Source organism: Balaenoptera ricei, chromosome 15 (genome assembly GCF_028023285.1).
Source record: "Balaenoptera ricei isolate mBalRic1 chromosome 15, mBalRic1.hap2, whole genome shotgun sequence".
Classification (NCBI taxonomy): domain Eukaryota; kingdom Metazoa; phylum Chordata; class Mammalia; order Artiodactyla; family Balaenopteridae; genus Balaenoptera; species Balaenoptera ricei.
This window is the reverse complement of record NC_082653.1, coordinates 3,460,495-3,478,877: the sequence shown is the minus strand read 5'-3', so window position 1 is coordinate 3,478,877 and position 18,383 is coordinate 3,460,495. Positions and strand designations below refer to the sequence as shown.

The following is an 18,383-nucleotide window of genomic DNA, read 5'->3' as shown; positions in this document are numbered from 1 at the left end:
CAATAAAGCAGTGTATATGACATTCTAATGTCCAAAGTAAAGGTCAGCATGTTTCTACATTTGGAAGTCATCAATACAAATGAAATTACCTAAGGAGAAGGTATAGATTGAAGTGATAGACTAGGAATGAGCCCCCTATTAAGAGGTAACAGGGAAGCCAGGAATGAGCCAAGAAAGAGTGGAAAATATGTGCCAGCCAAGGGGGTTTTAACTGTGGAATGGCACTGAGAAGCTGCGTGAGAAGTACACAGACAAGATTTGGTAAAATAACTGGTGATTTTGATAAAAGCTGTCTCAGTGAAATTGTAGGGACAGAAGCTGGACTGAGGGGGGAGGTAGGTAAGGGGCAAATAAGAAGTGTGTAAGTTGAGATAGTAACTCGCGAAAATTCTTTTGATACGTTCTGTGTAAGGGTGAGTAGAGAATTACATAGGGAGGGCAGCAGTTAAGAGGAACTTGTCAAAGTCCTTTTTAAAAATAAAATAAAAATAAAAATAAGTGTGGGCCATACACATGAGTAGAGAGAAGTCAGACAGCAGGCTTCAGAGCACTAGCAGGGGGATGAGACTGTCCTGAAATAATGAGGCTGTTCTGCCGCTGGAACACGTGAGAAATCAGGAATGCCAGTACTGATGCAGGTAACATGTTAGATTTTAGGGAGAAGAGATGAGGAAAGTATGAGGTAAGGCCATCCCCTAAAAGGTAAAGAATTAAGGAAAGAGGTACTGATATACAGTAATACTCTGGAAATGCGGTGAAGGCAGTTGAACAGGGCAGAATAAGGATTACTGAGCAATGCTGTGTAGCCACTTGAAATATGTAGTCATAAATTTAAACCTTGATTATACTTCTCAAGTGATGTTCAGGTTGTGGAATGAGGGGTATGAACTAGTGGATAAAGTTGAGGAGAGGCGAGAGGGCAAGAGACGATTATTTTGGACTAAGGACTCTAGAATCGGTAAGGAAAGAAGGAAGGACAAGAAGGGTAACTAACAGGCATAGCAAAAGAGTGGTGGAGTAAACAGCCTGGGACTACTCTACTCTAGAAAGCAGGCTGGGGTGATGACGTTTGAAGTTGAGATACAGGGCACAACTATGGTCATGACAAGGTCACAGCAGAACGGTTTAAAGAGCTGGGAGGAAGGAGGAACCTGGGTTGGATTACACATACAGCACAGTATGGGAATTAGTATAATGTATTATTTAGGAGCCTTGGAAGTCTGGCCAAGGATGAGGCAAACAAGGATGTGTGTCACGATGGGACTGATTCTAAAGAAGTCTCACAGGGCAACACGGAGTTTCAACTCCTGAGTAGTAGTTAATATTACAGCAGACCTGTCACTTGCTTGACATAGAATCCCTGCTACCCTATATCAATCAATCAGTAAATCTTAGCTGATGCTAGCAATGGGATAAAGCTAAGATGTGAAGGGTTTTCCTTTGCTTATCTAGACTAAGAAGCCTTTACCACTATATTTAAATACCAGTAATATCCAAATACTCTGCTACCATGAAGCAGGTAAGTGCGACAGTGAGTGAGGCTGCGTGGCGTTATACTTCAGATGTCTGATTGATTGGAGGATATTTTGCTTGATCCAATGTTCATAAAACAGGAAAACGATTTATAAAGTAAAATAATTGTATAAAATCCCAGTGACAGCATTTATTTCAACTTTATTATACAATTAAAGCAAATAAATGTATATTCATTTTTATAAATTAATCTAGCAAAATATTATTACAGTGAACACTAAGGCTTAAAAAGTACTAGATAGACATGTTAACTATTTTAGGCTAGTTAGTGCCTTCTAATACAATGGAGCCATAACTGAATAAATATACTCTCCAACAGTGTGCTGAAAGTACTGATTTACACTCAGGGAAGCATTTTAAATCAGACTCCTCCCCCTTCTATGCATCACTAAATTTTTATTACTTGTATATTCTGAACTAGTAAATTTTAATAATACTTTATATTTATTTAGTTCAAACTTTTAAAATATATTTTATATGATAAATTTTAGTTTATTAAAGAAATAACTAGTTTATGAGTATAGTTAACTTGGCAATATTTGTCTCATGCAAATATTACTATAAAAACAAGCCAATTTCTTGTACTGATTGGTTTCCCAAAGCTTTCTAAAAAAAAGAGTAGTATTGTACAGACAAAAGTCTTTGGGTCTCAAGAGTCATGTTATAGTGACTGTAGGTTCTTTCTCATCCATTAGAGGACATTTCTTTGAATTCAGAGGTTCCTACAAAGGTACTCTTGCCTGGGTGACATGTTATTTTCTTTGTAGAGCTACTCTGGTATTCCTCAGCTATACACACAAAGGAATAACTGGATAAAACTTGTTGATAACTAGACATCACACATTGTTTCTTTCATGAGCCATGAATAATGACATCAATCCTCTGCGTACATTAAGAAGCTCCTCTTCTTGCTATGGCCAAGAAAAAAAAAAAATCACACTTTGGTAGTTTTACAGTGAAACTTTAAAATCTAATAAAATAGAAAAAAATCAAGATATTATGAATAAAGTTATTATGTATCAGTGTTCGTTCTATCCAAGTCCCCAGGGTCTGTTCCTAGCTAGCTACAGAATTATGTGCTTATTACTGATATTTTAGATATATTTAGATGAATTTAGATGATCAGTTGACAGAAGACCTCATCTTTTAAACCCCAAATCAATGAAATTTATTTTTTACTTTCTTCCTTTAAATATCAAATCTATAGTCTGGAGAAGAACTTCAGCAAGAATCAGTCTAGTTAGTTAGCTTATGTGCTTTAAGCTGAACTGGCTTAGCCACACATCCTGGTCCTCTGCTATATATCAGCATACTGGTTCTATTAAAATTTAATAAAAGTGTATTAAAATATCCTGTATCAAAGATTAGTACTAAAATATACATAGAAATGCCTCCATCTTTGAGAAAACACCAAAGGCATGTTCACTTGGAGAAGTACCTTTAGACAACTTCCCCCCTCCCCAACCCCTGATTGCAGTTGCTGGTCTACTAGACCTTTGGAAAGCCAGCTACTTTTTTATCCCCAAATCTAAGTAAATGAAGTTTTGTCCAAGTAGACAATAGTTCTGTCTGGGTAGCTCTGCCTGTCACAGGACTTAAGACACATCAGGACTGCTGCAGTGCATCGTGCTTAGATACATACAAAGAAATCATTCTTCTAGCTTGTTTTTAAATTTCTAAATCCATCTTTTCTTCCTTAGGAGAGGGACTCATTATTTAAATCACCCCTATTTTTCTACTGTAAATTTGCTCCCATTTTAATTTTAAAAACTTAAAGAAAACTAAAAGAACCCCAGTGGGGCTAAAAAACTGGCTTCTCTCAATCCAAAAAGAAAGACAGAAGAAAAACCAGTGGAAGAATTTCCCATTTAAATATATAAAAGCATGACCGATCATTCCATTTGAAAAACCCAAACTAGATAGCTGATTTACCATTTCCTTAAGAAGTCTGTCTTGCAGCATTTTCATGTTTTCTTTCATCAAACACATCTGTGAATAAATAATTTCCCCCATGAAATTTACTATAAAATTTTCACAGCAAAAAGACAAGTTAGACTAATATTGAGAGAGATTATATATAAAAATATAAAATTTATACCTCAGATGTAAAAATAGTTTCTTCATAATCAGTGTTGTAGAAGACATTCTTTTCCAATGAAGCTTTTAAAAGGTGAAGTCTAACAAATACAATAATGAAAGTTACCTTTGTATTTTAATTAAATTAAATTGCTATAATATAGTATATATAATTTTAATTTCAAACTATTATAATAAAAAAATCTAATGTTATAGATTCTAATCATTAAGAATGTCATACTAACCTCTGCTGTTCACTTTTTTGATAGGCACTGAACTTCTGAAACACCTTTTCCCAAAAGCCCTAAATTTCAAAATACAAAACTAGTTATAGTATAATTATGACGAAAAATTAAAACTTAGCAGAATTTATTGTATTTATATGACTCCTAATTTAAAAAACAACTTGGCTATATGCTAAGAATATTGCAGATGTCATATACTCTTTCAGATTAAAAAAAAAATTGAAAGCAAACTCTTTCAGACTTTCTCCTTTATTATCAAAGGTATTCATCATCAACTTTATATATATATTTACTGAAGTATAGTTGATTTACAGTGTTTCAGATGTACAGCAAAGTGATTCAGTTATACATACATATATATATTCTTTTTCAGATTCTTTTCCATTACAGGTTATTACAAGATATTGAATATAGTTCCCTGTGCTATATAGTAGGTCTTTGTTGTTAATCCATTTTATATATAGTAGTGTGTATCTGTTAATCCCAAATTCCCAATTTATCCCTCCCCCACATCATAAACTTAAGTCTGTATTTTTAGTGTATGTATATGAAACTAACTAAAAATCTAAGATAAAACTAAATTATGTTCTAAAAAACAAAAACCTTTATGATGGTGTGGTCTAAAAGCAGAAGGTTAACAGAAGTTTTCCTGAGTGTAGCTCTTTAAAAATGAGGTTTTAAAATTATTTTTAAACTCTTAAAAGCACAAACCACAAATTCTTTCTCCAAATCTTTTAAAGACTGTGAGTCTTTTTCAAAATTCTCCAGCTCCTCTATGATGATGAATTGGAATTTGTCAAGTTTTTTGATCCTATTAAAGAAACAAAATGAGATTATTTTTTTTAAATGATAGCACTTACTTATAGCACAGCACTTAGAATATTTGAGAAGGGATTTTTAGCACAGACCTATACTCCTGAATCTGATGGTTCATTGTTTTTACATGTTGTTGAGCCGTTTTCCAAGACTGCTTAGTAAAATAATCCATCATTTTGTGGCGGATCTGAAAAATACTCAATTTTAACTTGAAAAATCTTTACAAAATTAATAATCTAACCAAGACTATATTAAGGCCAAAGCCTTTTTCATGAAATATAAATGCCTAAGAAGAACTTAGAAAAGTGAAAAATTAAAAACTCAGTGATCTCAACTGAAGTGTTAATAAATAAGCTCAGTCAGGGCAGGGCCTAGTTCCACCAGGAAGGCTCTGACTGAGGGTTGGAATTGGTAATTATTTCCATAAGTACATGACATTCTACATTTACAAAAATGCTAGTGATTATAATTCCCTTCAGGAACACAGCATAAGAGTCACACTCAAAGTTATTTATTACCACTTTTCATAAAAACATATATTCGCAGCTAGTCACAGATGTGTAACAGAATATATGAATCAGGGCTTCTCTGTTTAGATGAGATTGACCTTGGATAAATCAAAACAAAAGAAATGTACAGAATCTTAAATAATTTCAGATTTTACCCATGAAGAGATGAAAAAGGCAAAGAAGAGATAGGGCTGATAACCTGTGCAGAAAAATATCTTCTCTTAACAGGAGGGCAAAAAGAGCTGTCTACTCTAAATATAGGCATGTGAGAAAAAGAGATAGGTGGAGAAACAATAATAATTAAAACTTATTTTATAAAGTGTTTTTGTAAACATCACCTCGTTGGAACCTCAGTAACTAAGGATATGTAAGTACAGAACTGGTGAAACAAAGTGAAATGGATTTCTCTGACTGAGGTTGCTCATCCTCTATACTTTAATATAGTACCCTCACAAGCAGTCACTGCTATGGCGATTAAAGAATGTATTAAAAAGACTAGGCATGAAAAGAAAATCCTTCAGAAAAAAAAAAGAAAAATCACAGAAGACTCAAAATGTTAAACTGAAAAGGAAAACAGGACAAAGAGACAGAACCCATAGAAAAAGAAAGAATACAAGTAATGCACAGATTTTAGAAAAGGAACTGGGCTCATGAGATAATAAGGCTTTTCGCCTAGGAATCATTCCAATTTTTCACCAGTACATGAGGAAAGGTGAGTTCATGAAGAAGTGTTTTGTTGCCAAAGGGTCAAACTGACAGTCTAGTAGAAAGTGTGGCATATTGTCATGTTATTGGGTGTAAATATAAATCATAAAGAATGACAACTCACATGAACTTTCCTCCTAAATTCTGTATTGAGCTCCTCACACATCGTCCCTACACCTGAAATTTCAGTTTCCCAGTTCTCCCCAGGAATAGAAAAGTCATTTGATAATGGAGATATACTTTCAGACACTGAAAAATGAAGACAATCAGCCAAAATTAAGATATGCATTGTTACAAATTTAGCATTATTTGTCATGAGGCTGAGAACAAATCTATCTTATTTTTAGATTCTATATGTAATCTAAGGATTATAAAATCAAAGACAGACTACTATATTTTTCATTTAAAATATTATTTTGACTTATTAAAAAAACCTTCTAGCATGGGAATTAAGGCAGAAACAGTAACATTAAAATGGAACATACTTGGACTGATTTTTTTAAAAAAACTAGTTCTTAACTGCTTCTACATTATTAACCCAAGTATTCAGTGACACACTCATCTATCAGTAAATTCACACTCTAGTAAGACTTGTCTGTGGTAATCAGTGACAGAATGATGAGGGAGATTTATGAGTAAAAAGACCCCTACTATAACATTACTCAGGTAAAGTGAACTTTGTGATAAAGCATTATCCTTGGATTTATCCAAAGTTATCTTTACAAAGGAATTTGTTTTGTGAATAGAACCACTCAAGATCTAAGAAACCATTTTCAAAAATAAATGCATTTTGACTTAGGCATTTGCTCTACCTACCTTTGCAAGTGTGATGATCTGCATCTTCTCCTTTAGACAGTTTCTTGGGAAGCAAGTTTGCTCTTTCTTCTTCTTCTTCTTCCAATTCTGCTTCACCAGGATTACTTAGATTGTCTTCTATGTACATTCGTTTGCGACTAAGATGTTGTGTAGGGCCTTAGAAACAGTTAAAAAGTAATTAACAGTGCTACAATCTTAATTACAAATACCTAATATATACTTGCTTTTATAAAAAAAGGCCTTTGTTTCCATTATCTGTATAGTTTTAGGTAACTGTGCATTAAATTCTCTCTATTGTACTTACTTTCATTTTAACATTAACTAAATTGACTTAAAATATATAATTTCCTCAGATGAAATTTCACAGTAGTATTTTGGTGATTAACATGTTTTTTAAAAAGCAACTCTTTTGACTACAAACCTGATACATGAGTGGAGTCATAGGACATGCCACACCATATTTTCTCTCTTCCTTCACTAGACATGGATAATGGAGATGCTGAATGACTTTCCTAAAGTATGTATCAGAAATAGGAAAAAAATTCTGTAATTACTCTTGGATTCACCTTTGACCATCTTTCTCAAACCCTAAAGACAGTAAATTGCAAATGCTATCAATTCTTTTTTTCAGATTGTTTTGTTTCTATACCTTTTTTATGTCTCACACTACCATGCATTTACCTAAATTCTTATGTTAACCTCAATCTTAAATTACAGCAATAGTTTTGAGCTGGCTTTTTTAAACTACTCCTACTTTTCAGTTCTTCCTTATTAGGATTTTGATTTCTTTATTTGAGTCAGGAAATGGGAAGCCATAGAAAAGAAAATTCTAAGCTATATCTTTAAGCCATATTTTTGTCCTCTAACCTTGTGTCTTACTGTTTCAATACACAAGTTTGTTACAGTCAAATTAGTCTTTTTCCTGTTTTATGAAAATGCATGTCCACTTCCGGTGGCCCTTCTGTACTTAGGTCACTGCTGCTTCTCCAGTCGGTCTGTATATACCAACCTATCCGCTTAGGTCCAGGTCAAAACCCAGCCCACTCCAAGCTGTAAAATTCTATCTTAACATTCTGTATTTTATAGGTTATTAAAATATTTTTGTTGATGGATTGGTGGACTTCTGTAGTGGAAAAAAAGCTCACCCAAATTCCTGTATGATCATGAAACCAGAAAGTCCTAATTATAAATATGTCAGTGGTTTAGCAGTGATAGCCTATTTAAGACCATCTCATTTTAAAAATTTCAACTTTTTTTCTATGATCAAACCATCCTACATATTTTAAACATCACATTTTCAGATAATAACCGTTGAAAAATACTAAATTATAATAACTATTACTAAAGGCCCGTAATCTGATTCTTATAAGAACCAACTTAGTTTAAGGAAAGCTTGATGGATACACTACCATATATACCCCTCTTTTGCTTCAAATATGATTTTCATATTTGGAGGTTCCATTTCCATAAATTTTTTCTGACCTATAACTGCTTACATCTGAATAGCTGTTGCAATTTTTGTATTTCCTGTATAAGTACACTCCTCCCTCAGTATCTGTGGGGCGGATTCAGTTCCAGGACCCCTTACAAATATCGAAATCCACTGATGCTACCATCCCATATATAAAATAGTGATCCACAGTTGGTTGAATCCACAGATGTGAAACCGATGGATATGGAGGGCCAACTGTACCACAGAATTTATATTGTTTCTATTCACAATAGTATTATTCTTAACTGGGCTATGAATGAACAAGACACACAGAAACCCAAAGGAAGTTAGAAAACTAAAGTAAGAAAAACACAACAACATTAAACCAAACTACTTAAATTTTGAGGGAGTAACTCATTCACTACTAAAACTCAACACCCATTCATAACTGAAAAAAAGGCACTTAAACAATTAGAACATTAATCTGATAACAAGTATCTACCAAATACTATTGATAAGCATGCATGGTAGTATGGTATCTATTTAGCACTGCTCTACAGGTCATAGTAACCTTAAAAATGAAAAGACCATGCAGTATAAGGACTGGAAGAGAAAATGCAAAAATTACCATAAAAAAAAGTTTATGATTATCTATATTCAAAATACAAGAGAATCTAGGCAGGCGATTATGAGAGAATTTGCCAAGGGTGTGGGGACATATAAAAATCAGTAGTGTTTCTACACAAAAGCAAAAAGTTAAAAATCCAGAAAACAATTGTTTTAAAGTTTTTTTTTTTTACGTACAGTAAAGAAAAAGGCCCATTAAACACTGCAGAAGTACAACTTTCTTTGTGGAAGATTTGACACAACTTTGTTGGAAATAAGACCAAAAAGTAGAGAGAAAAATGAAATATGTCGATGAGAAATCTCAGTAACGATACTGGGAAATGGCAAATTCTTCCCTTAGACAAACTAATCCTAAGTTTTATCGGACAACTATAGGGCCAAGAGAATTTAGAAGCAGAATGAGATGAGGGTGAGGATGGGGGTGGTGAAACCCCTGTAAGCATAAAACTACACTAATTGAAGCAATGTTGTATTAGCTCGAAGACAGACAGGCACTGTTCTATATTTTACTGGCCAAACAGCTGACCCATGTGGTTGCCAAGGCTGTGACCAAACTGGCATCACAAATGATGGAGAAAGGAGGGGTATCCAATGCATGATGTTGCACTAATTCACTATCGATATGCAAAGAGGAAGCCTAGGAAGATGGAAAACCTCAAAGTTAAAACTAACATCTGTACAAGAAAGGAAAATATTTTTATGACAATAACTGAGGGAAGGATTTCTTGAAGAACAAAAGATTGGTAAATTTCATTAGATCATATTTTGATTTAACTAAGTGAAAAGACAGCTACATACTAGAAAAAGAATGTCTGGGGGGCTTCCCTGGTGGCACAGTGGTTGAGAATCTGCCTGCCAATGCAGGGGACACAGGCTCGAGCCCTGGTCTGGGAAGATCCCACATGCCGCGGAGCAACTAGGCCTGTGAGCCACAACTACTGAGCCTGCGCGTCTGGAGCCTGTGCTCCGCAACAAGAGAGGCCGCGATAGTGAGAGGCCCGCGCACCGCGATGAGTGGCCCCCCGCTCGCCGCAACTAGAGAAAGCCCTCGCACAGAAACGAAGACTCAATACAGCCAAAAATAAATAAATAAATAAAAAAGTCTGCATTGTATATAACCAATAAAGAATTAATCTCCAGAATATAGTAAGAACTCCTACAAATTTATAGGAAAAATCAAACTATGCAATTTAAAAATTAGAAAAAACAGTTTACAAAGTGGCCAAAAAATATGAAAATACTCACTGATGCTGCTGTTAATCTGAAAAATGCAAATTAAAGTCAGATGCACTTTACACTCATCAGATGGGCAAAAAACTGTAGAAAAATGGGCACTACCACGTAGCATTGTTGGAGAGTGTAAGCTGGCACAACTAATTTATATAGCAAATTTCCAATACCTAATTAAGAGTCAACAGTAAATGGGAAACACAATGTCTCCTGTCAATGTCCAGCCAATAAATATGTAACAATTAAAATTCCATCTAGCACAGATCGCATCAAAGCAGGTGGGTGGGGATGACCTAGGTGTTGAGATTTGCAAGATGGGATACTAAAGGGAGAAAGGATTCAAGGAAAGGAGGGATGACAGAGCAATACTGAGAAAGGACCATGGGATGATGGTCTAGTGGGAAACAGTTTTAAATTGTGGTCTGTAGAAATTAAGAGTCTTGCAAAGGTGCTTTTGGGGGGTTATCAGAGAGGGAGGGCGGTGTGTAGGCCACGGTTTAGACCCATCTGCTTTAAACAGCATAACTGCATTTTTATTTTTATGTTTGGCACACTGAAGGTTTCATATAAGATTCTGTTTGGCAATCAGTTCTGTAGCTTTATCACTACTTCGAAATTCTCCAAATTAAGCCATCTATAGAGCCCAAGCCAAGGAGGTGAGGTGGGTTTTGTAAACTGGTACCATAGTACAAACAACTTAAGAAAAAAAAAAAGCAGAATTCAAACTACAAACTACTCCTCATAGACATTATATTTTTAGCTACACTCCCTCACTTTGACCCATAATTGATTCCTTTCTCTAATACCTTTTTAAAAGACTTTTGAGCATATGTACATATTTTATTAATAAGAAATGGTACATATAACAATACATGAGCAGCAGAATAAAGACTTTTTCAATATACCATTACGTTAATATTCATGCCATTTAACTACTAAAGTTCCTTTACAAATCTCTAAAGCAAATGCTATAGTTATACTGTTTTCAACTATATTCTTTGTCAGTTTGCTTTGCCAACTTGTGATTTAGTAACTAAAAGGTTACAGACTTCGAGTTATGGTGAAACCAGAAAGAAGTGCCTGTGTTGCAGGAATAAGCCTGTTCCAACCTAGGAAATGTAGTTCTGACATGTAGACAAATAAGTAGTACCTCTTTGGAAGTGATTGTTCCTATCACAGAATTCTTATCAGTACTCTGTACTTCTCATACCACTACATCTTTCTCCTGTATGTATCAGTCTGTTAGTTCACTGAGGCTGTTTTACTTATTGGTAGGTTCCTTCTCGCCCCCAGACCAAACTCAAAACCTTAAATAGACAAGCACTGTATATCTGATTAAGATTAGAGGCAAATGATTTACTCCCTTCAGGTATATCTAATAAAGGAAAAAATATATATACATTTTTTCCTTACCAAAAAGAATGATCGTGGAATTGGTGAGCAACTTTCTCTTGTACATAGTAAATTCTTCTCACTGTTCTTGGGTGACTTTATTGGACTTCCAACTCCACTGTTTAAGGATTCAGGTGATGAAATTTTTGGACAAGGTGATACTGGTTTTGTTATACAGCCATAATCCTGAGTAAAATCCCTTTCTGTTATTTTCTCTATACCTATATTGCCTCACAAAACACAAACAAAAAGAGATGGCAGGTGTTAATCACTGACGTCTTTAGAAGTAGTATTATTAATTTAAATTCTAAAAAATATAGTAATTTATCAAATCCTCAAATCTTAGCTGTATTTAGAAAGGATAAATGTTCAATAAATCAAGATAAAATTAAGTGTAAAATATTTTTATAAGACTTTGAAAAATATTAATGGCTCAATTTAAAACAAAATTGTAACTATAAGAACTTTCAAAACATTTTCAAACACCAATATCTATAGTATGGGCTGCACTATAATGACCAACCTAATTATTATCTTGAGTATTTTGACACCAGTACTGATATATATTAAAGTCACAGAATTTTATGGTTAGAAATGGCTTGGGAAATCATCTGGTCTACATCCTTTATATATAGATGAGAAAATTCATGGCTGAAATAAGTCTTAGTATAAATGAATTCTCAGACAGACAGTTTTCAGATCAAATCAGGGCATGTGCATCTGTCTTCTGAATGTGTGCTTATCTGAGATGACAGTGGTCCCAAGCATTATGAAAATACTCTAGAAAAGAACAAAGTAGCTACTTTAGAGGAAATGTACATTAACTGGTGTTGAATGGTCTTGAATTTTAGCTAAAATGACAGACACTTAGAAATGCTTTAAAATATCCATACAGGGAAATGAAAAAGATATTAAAAGTAGAAACTTATAGTTTCTATACTAGAAAAATATATACATATACCAGAGCTCCAAAGAATAAATTTTTTCTTTCCCAATTATTTTTAAATAAAAGCAAAACTTTAATTGTTTATGAAGATAATCCACTACAGGTCCAAAGATTGACCATGATATTTCTTGGAGAATTTTGTCAATGAAATATAAAAATGAGAAAATAGAAATTCCCATCATTATTTCCCTCTTATTAAATATATTTTGAGCTAAAAACATAAATGTTTATTCAAGCTTTCACATTATAGTTTGTAAGTATACATTAAATATTTTCTATATTAAAGCATTTGGTCTTTAACTTCCTAACATGTAAAACTTCAGTGTCATAGTAATATTGTTCCCAAGTCTACTTAGCAAAGACCAAGTTCCTAGCATTAACTAGTTTAAAAATGAAGTTTTGATTACTGAAAATCTTAAACATATCCCTCAAAATTAGTCTTCAAATTGTATTTTCATATAATTAGTTATAATAGAAAATTAATGAACATTCAACTAAAAGAAAAAAATGATACTGACATCTCATTACTTCTATAGATGATGGACTCCCAGATAAAGTTACAGGAGATAGATCAAGGCTATTATCTCTTATAGTATCTTTCAGTAGAGATGAGTTTTTCCATTCTTTTGATACATCCTCTTGTGTTTCGGCAGTGAAGGAATTCTGCTGTTTCTTTGGCAGTTTCATGGTTTTGCGTCTGGAATGGATCTTCTCCTCCTAAATGTATTGGTATCTTTCAATTATACTCGAATACAAATAATTTATACTTGGACACATAAAACAATTTAATTAAATTACATTGAATTATTTATTAAATGCCTTGTATCACTACATACAGGCATAACAGGGGCCTCAGCATGAGTAGTGAAAGACCTTCTAATATACAAGAAAGCATATGACAAATTCACAGGAAAATATTATAGACTATAATAAATATCCTAATAGATACAAATAAAATGCTATAATGGTTCAAAGAAGATGATTTCCAGTTTAGGGAAACCAGAAGGAGTTCCCCGATTTCATGGTACTCAACACGCTCAGGAGTCTGTAAAAGAAGATGGCAAGGGAACATACTGAGAGTATGGAGGACGACTGATATGAGCAAAGGTAGCGAGAAGCACAGGTCTTGTTTGGCAGTCACAGGTTATTCTATTTGACTGTTACAGTTCTGTGTATATACTGGGGAAGTGAGAAAATAAGCTTGGAAAGGTATTTCGATGTTTTGAATGTCTATTTGGAGATTTTCAGGGTTTTCCTTTGAAGAACGTAAGATGAGAGTTGGCTTGGTAAGATTTACCTAACTATTTGCATAGTAAATTAAAGTAGGAAGCGATAAGAAAATGTGGAGGTAAGTTATGAAGTCCTTAAGTTCTTCCAGGTAAGAGATAACAGGGGGCGATGGAGGTTTAATGATTTAAAATGAGAACAGTGTAATGATCAGAGACCTGCCAGACTCTTTTGAGTTCAAATCTTTTTTTTTTTTTAACCATTTCCTAGCTGTGTGACCTTGGGTAAGTTCCCTCATCTCTCTAGAAGTCAGGGGTGAACAGAGGTGGGGCAGGGTATGGAAAGAACCTCAGATCCAATATTTTTGCTTTCATTCAAGAAAAAGATCCACAGCTTCCCAACAGTCTGTAGTTTCTTGAAGCATAATTTTGGAAAGACCAAGTACTTCTCTAATTCAAAGATATTATCTTAAAGTTATAATTTTACTAGAGTCAAACATCTGTTTTGTAACAATAATGCCAACTTATTATAAATTTTAACATTATATTGCCTAAGGATCAATTTTTAGAATTGTTATATAAGTTTTCTCATATGGAAGGTTAAATCTTAAAAAGAAGTGACAAGATAAATCTGACATTCTTACAAAAATATATTCTATATTTAGTATTTTAAAAGGCTTTTAGAAACTATTAATCTGAATTGTATCTATTTACCTTTACTAGCACTTTCTCTTTAAATGAATGTGAAAATTCTTGTTCACTCTCTGATTCTGAATTTGAGAGATCTTTATAATTTTTTTTGGTTTCTGCGGCTCGTCGTGGAAGTCTCGTTCTCCCATCTGGAACTGTCTCATCTACCTTTTTGGTGATGTTTTTGTTGGGTGTCTTTAGGAGAAAAATTCCTGAATATATTAGATCAATATTTTGAGATACAAGCTATTTGCTACAAAATTGGCACTGTGACAAGATCTGTATATTTGTAGGAATAAAAAGATTCCTGATGAATACTTTTAAAATGACTGGATTTTATCTTTCCATTTCAAATATATCTTTATCACCTTTTTATCCTTATCATTAAAGCTCTGTGAGGCCTGATACATATTACGTAACTAAAGTAAGAGAGAGAGAAAGGAAAAGATATCAGAAATACCTACAACCACAGAATAAAATAGACTTAAAACAAGTCAACATGATTCAAAAAGGCAGAAGGTAGAAGTAAGTGTGCAAAGCTTGGAACAATTATAGAAAACAAGGAACTGATAACAAGGATAAAATTATGAGGGGACAAATGATATTTTTTCATTACAAGGAGAAAAATAATTTTAAAGGGATGTTTGAGCACAGACTTCCTGGTTTTACCATTTTAGATCTTGGCTGTCCCCTTTCCAAAGATGGTCCTGCAATTCAAGAAAATAAGGTTAAATTTTTCAAATAGATAAGAACTGACATTAAAAATTGTTAGAATACTTCTGCATGTAAGTTAAAATCATAAAAACAATAAGAATATACCTTTAAACTCATTCAAAAATTTAAGTTTCAAGATAAGACTAAACTGACAGTGATAAACTTTTACAGTATAGTTCGGTACAACATGAATTACCAATTTCCCTTCTTCTCCTTTATTTTATAGTATACACTTTTAAACATACAAGAGAATATGTAACATACATTATAAAGTTACACCCATGAATCTACCATTCCACTAAGAACCAGATTATGAATAATACTGAATCTACTTTGTGTACTCCCTCTTACACGATCCTCCATATCCCCTCTGCCAAAAGGTCATCACTATCCTGAAATCTGTTTCTTAGTCACCTGCTTTTAAAGTTTTACTTCACAGATATATATCCCTAGACAATATAATGAACTTTATAAAACAGTATCACATTATATGAAATATTCTATGATTTGCTTTATTTTTCACCCATCATTATGTTTCTAAGATTTACCCATATTATTAAGAGTTGCTTCAGTCCCTATTCCCTTTTTTGCATTTCCAGGACAATTTCCACTTTCTAAATATTCACTGAAGCCTAAGAACTGGGCTTATCCCAGCCAAGGAAATAATAATGAATTGGGATTATCCAAGGTATTCCTGGCAATAAACCAGCTCGTACATATTGGCTCACTGTCATTCAACCATAAAAACAAAACAATTCACTCAGGAGTGTTCTATTTTAAGAGTATTTACTGACTTCAGTATTCTAACCTTTAATAACTTCCCATGTCATAAATGTCTTTACTTATACATCTTCCTACTAGACTATAAGGTCCCTGAGAGTATGTGAATCTTATCATGTTTCTCCTTGGCTTATAACACACTGCTTCAAAGTCCACACACTGTGACTAGACCCAGCCACATTTTTCAACATTTTACCACAAGTCTGATCTACATTCCAACTACCCCGATACTGCACTTCCTGAGTACACTATGCTATTTCCTACTGTCTCTTATATATATATGTTAATCCTATTACTTTTCTTCCTCATGTATATGATTGAACTCTCATCTGTTTTCAAGATTCAGCCTCATTTCTAAACACATGCCAAAGTTCATTTCCTATTTCCTCTATTTTTACTTCTTTTTAAGCCATCGTTCCCTCCCCCAACTCCCACAGGTCACTAACAATTATTTTTATCCTGAAAGAAAATAAAAACTGATTCCCTTAAAACAAATATAAATTTAAAAGCTCAGAGTTATGTTACCTTCTTTTAAAAATGGAATATATAAAATCTCTGTGGTTTAGTAAACACTGAAATTTATCTAAGCTATGAAAATGGCCATTATGTCTAGCCAAAAATGCATAACTCAAACTCTTATCCAGCTACTTCAAGAAGCAGAAGACTTATGCTAGGAAAACATTTTGTGAAAGATTTTGGCAAAAAAATTTCTGCAAGAAAATAGTTTTCCTTTCAATAAATTTTTATTGCATCTATATGAATTCCTAAAAAGCAGGGAGTGGGGTGTTGTCCAAGCTTTGATTTTGTTTACGGTGCTGGGTTCATAAGTACTTAATACATTACTCACAGTAATTAGCTAAATAACTGAATAGTAGGCCATGAGTAGAGAAATGAGAGTGTGTCAGGAACCAAAGATTATGATAAACCATATTTTGTGTCCCTAAAGGTTCCAATAAAAAAGAAATTTAAATATAACCATATTACCAAAAATAATAAAACAAAAAGAAAAACTGCTGTAGCATTTTGGTGTTATTTACTTTCATACTTTTTTTTCCTATTCAAAAGAGTATGTAATTATAAACACTACATAACAAAAACACATTTATCAACCAACAAAGTATTTCATACAGTCGAAATGGTAAAATCATTTACAGCATTTCTCTAAAAAGTGATTTCTTACTTGATTTCCCACTTTTATGTTTCTTCACATTTTTATTTCTGCTGTAGTCTATTAGCTGTGGTTTTGATTTTGGTTCTCTTAGCCAGCTAATATCGGTCTTGCTGTCATCACATTTGTATTCTGTGTCAGTATCACTAAAGAGATTTTTCTTTTTATGATTAGTTACAGTCTATAAAAACAAAAAAACACAATCCTTGTAATAGATGAAGGAATCTGGCTTATTATATGTCATATAAAGGAAGTTAAACCAAAAAAATAAAATAAAATTAAAAAACCCACCAAAAAACTCAGAAAAACTAACTTCTCATTTTTTTTTAGCACACTAAATCATCTATCTGGCATTAAGGACCTATCCAATAAAATCACTCAGAAATCCAGATCAGAGATTGAGATTTATATTTTGCTGTCAATGTTGTTGTTAATTAAAAGTTAAATCAGAACAGCTTACTTCCGTAGAGACAAAACCTAATACCACTGAAGAGAGTAACTAAGGTTGTCATATTTTCTATTACTAGATGATTACAAATAGCTCAGAGACCATAGGAAAAGTCAAAATAGGAACATGGATAATCTCCAGAGTAAAAAAAAAAAAATGATCCGAATATTTTTGTTTTCCAGTTCTGGGATAATCTTTGGCATTGAAAAATTAGTAAAAGAAATACTGATTTTAATAGACACATTAGGATATTATAACTTACTCTTTTATCTTTTGTTTTGAGAGAAGGTTCAAGTTCATAATGATTCCTTAAACCTAACCTTAAACAAAAATATGCATTAATTTAAATCTTAATTACTTGTTTTCTTAAGGTAGCATGCAACTGGACAGTTAGACCTGGGTTTTCTGCAGACCTGGGTTTTCTGCCTTAACTCTTTTACTAAGTCCCTATATAAATGTGGCCAAGTCACTTATTCTCTCTGACCTCAGTTAATTATAAAGTAACAAGGTTAGATGAAAAGGCTAAGTCCTTTCAGCTTCCAACTAATGTTAAGTGTACAGAATCTGCAAATTAATTTTAGAAGTAAATGCTAAAATGATAGAATAATAGGAGTAGTTATGACAGCATTTTTATTCTCTCTTTTGATATGTTAAAATGTCAAACTGGGAGGAAATAATTTAAGAAAAAGAACAACTGAGAAAACTGTATTTTAAACTGATCCATCTAATTATAATAAAAATACCTACAATGTTATTGAACTATCCACGCAGGTTTCTCTAGCTGTAGCTTGAAATTCTTGGATCTATATTATGAATAAGCATTAAAAAATTTCTTAGTGTTAAAAGAAGGTAAACAACAATTAAAAGAAATTAACATAAAAATCTTGTTTCTATAACTTCATGTAAGATGTGACAATAAAATTAATCTTACTAAAATGTTTTTATATTTAAGAAGAAAGCTAATAATATAAACTATATTAAAAACAAATAAGATTAAATCTGTTGCATCAGTAAAGAAAGTGACTTTCTT

General features: G+C 33.1%; 1 protein-coding gene across 1 annotated transcript in view; it reads right to left on the bottom strand.

Annotated features, from left to right (window-relative positions):
• Positions 1–2,165: 2,165 nt before the first annotated feature.
• Positions 2,166–18,383, bottom strand: part of SYCP2 (synaptonemal complex protein 2) — a 72,619-nt gene continuing 56,401 nt past the window's right edge. The window contains 18 exon segments of the mRNA XM_059896450.1: positions 2,166–2,444; positions 3,466–3,522; positions 3,632–3,710; positions 3,855–3,913; positions 4,566–4,665; positions 4,763–4,857; positions 6,009–6,133; positions 6,701–6,856; positions 7,122–7,212; positions 8,119–8,227; positions 8,389–8,447; positions 11,397–11,602; positions 12,846–13,044; positions 14,268–14,438; positions 14,913–14,950; positions 16,918–17,086; positions 17,616–17,673; positions 18,101–18,156. Coding sequence (XP_059752433.1) covers positions 2,370–2,444; positions 3,466–3,522; positions 3,632–3,710; positions 3,855–3,913; positions 4,566–4,665; positions 4,763–4,857; positions 6,009–6,133; positions 6,701–6,856; positions 7,122–7,212; positions 8,119–8,227; positions 8,389–8,447; positions 11,397–11,602; positions 12,846–13,044; positions 14,268–14,438; positions 14,913–14,950; positions 16,918–17,086; positions 17,616–17,673; positions 18,101–18,156 — 1,902 coding nt within the window. The 3' untranslated portion in view covers positions 2,166–2,369.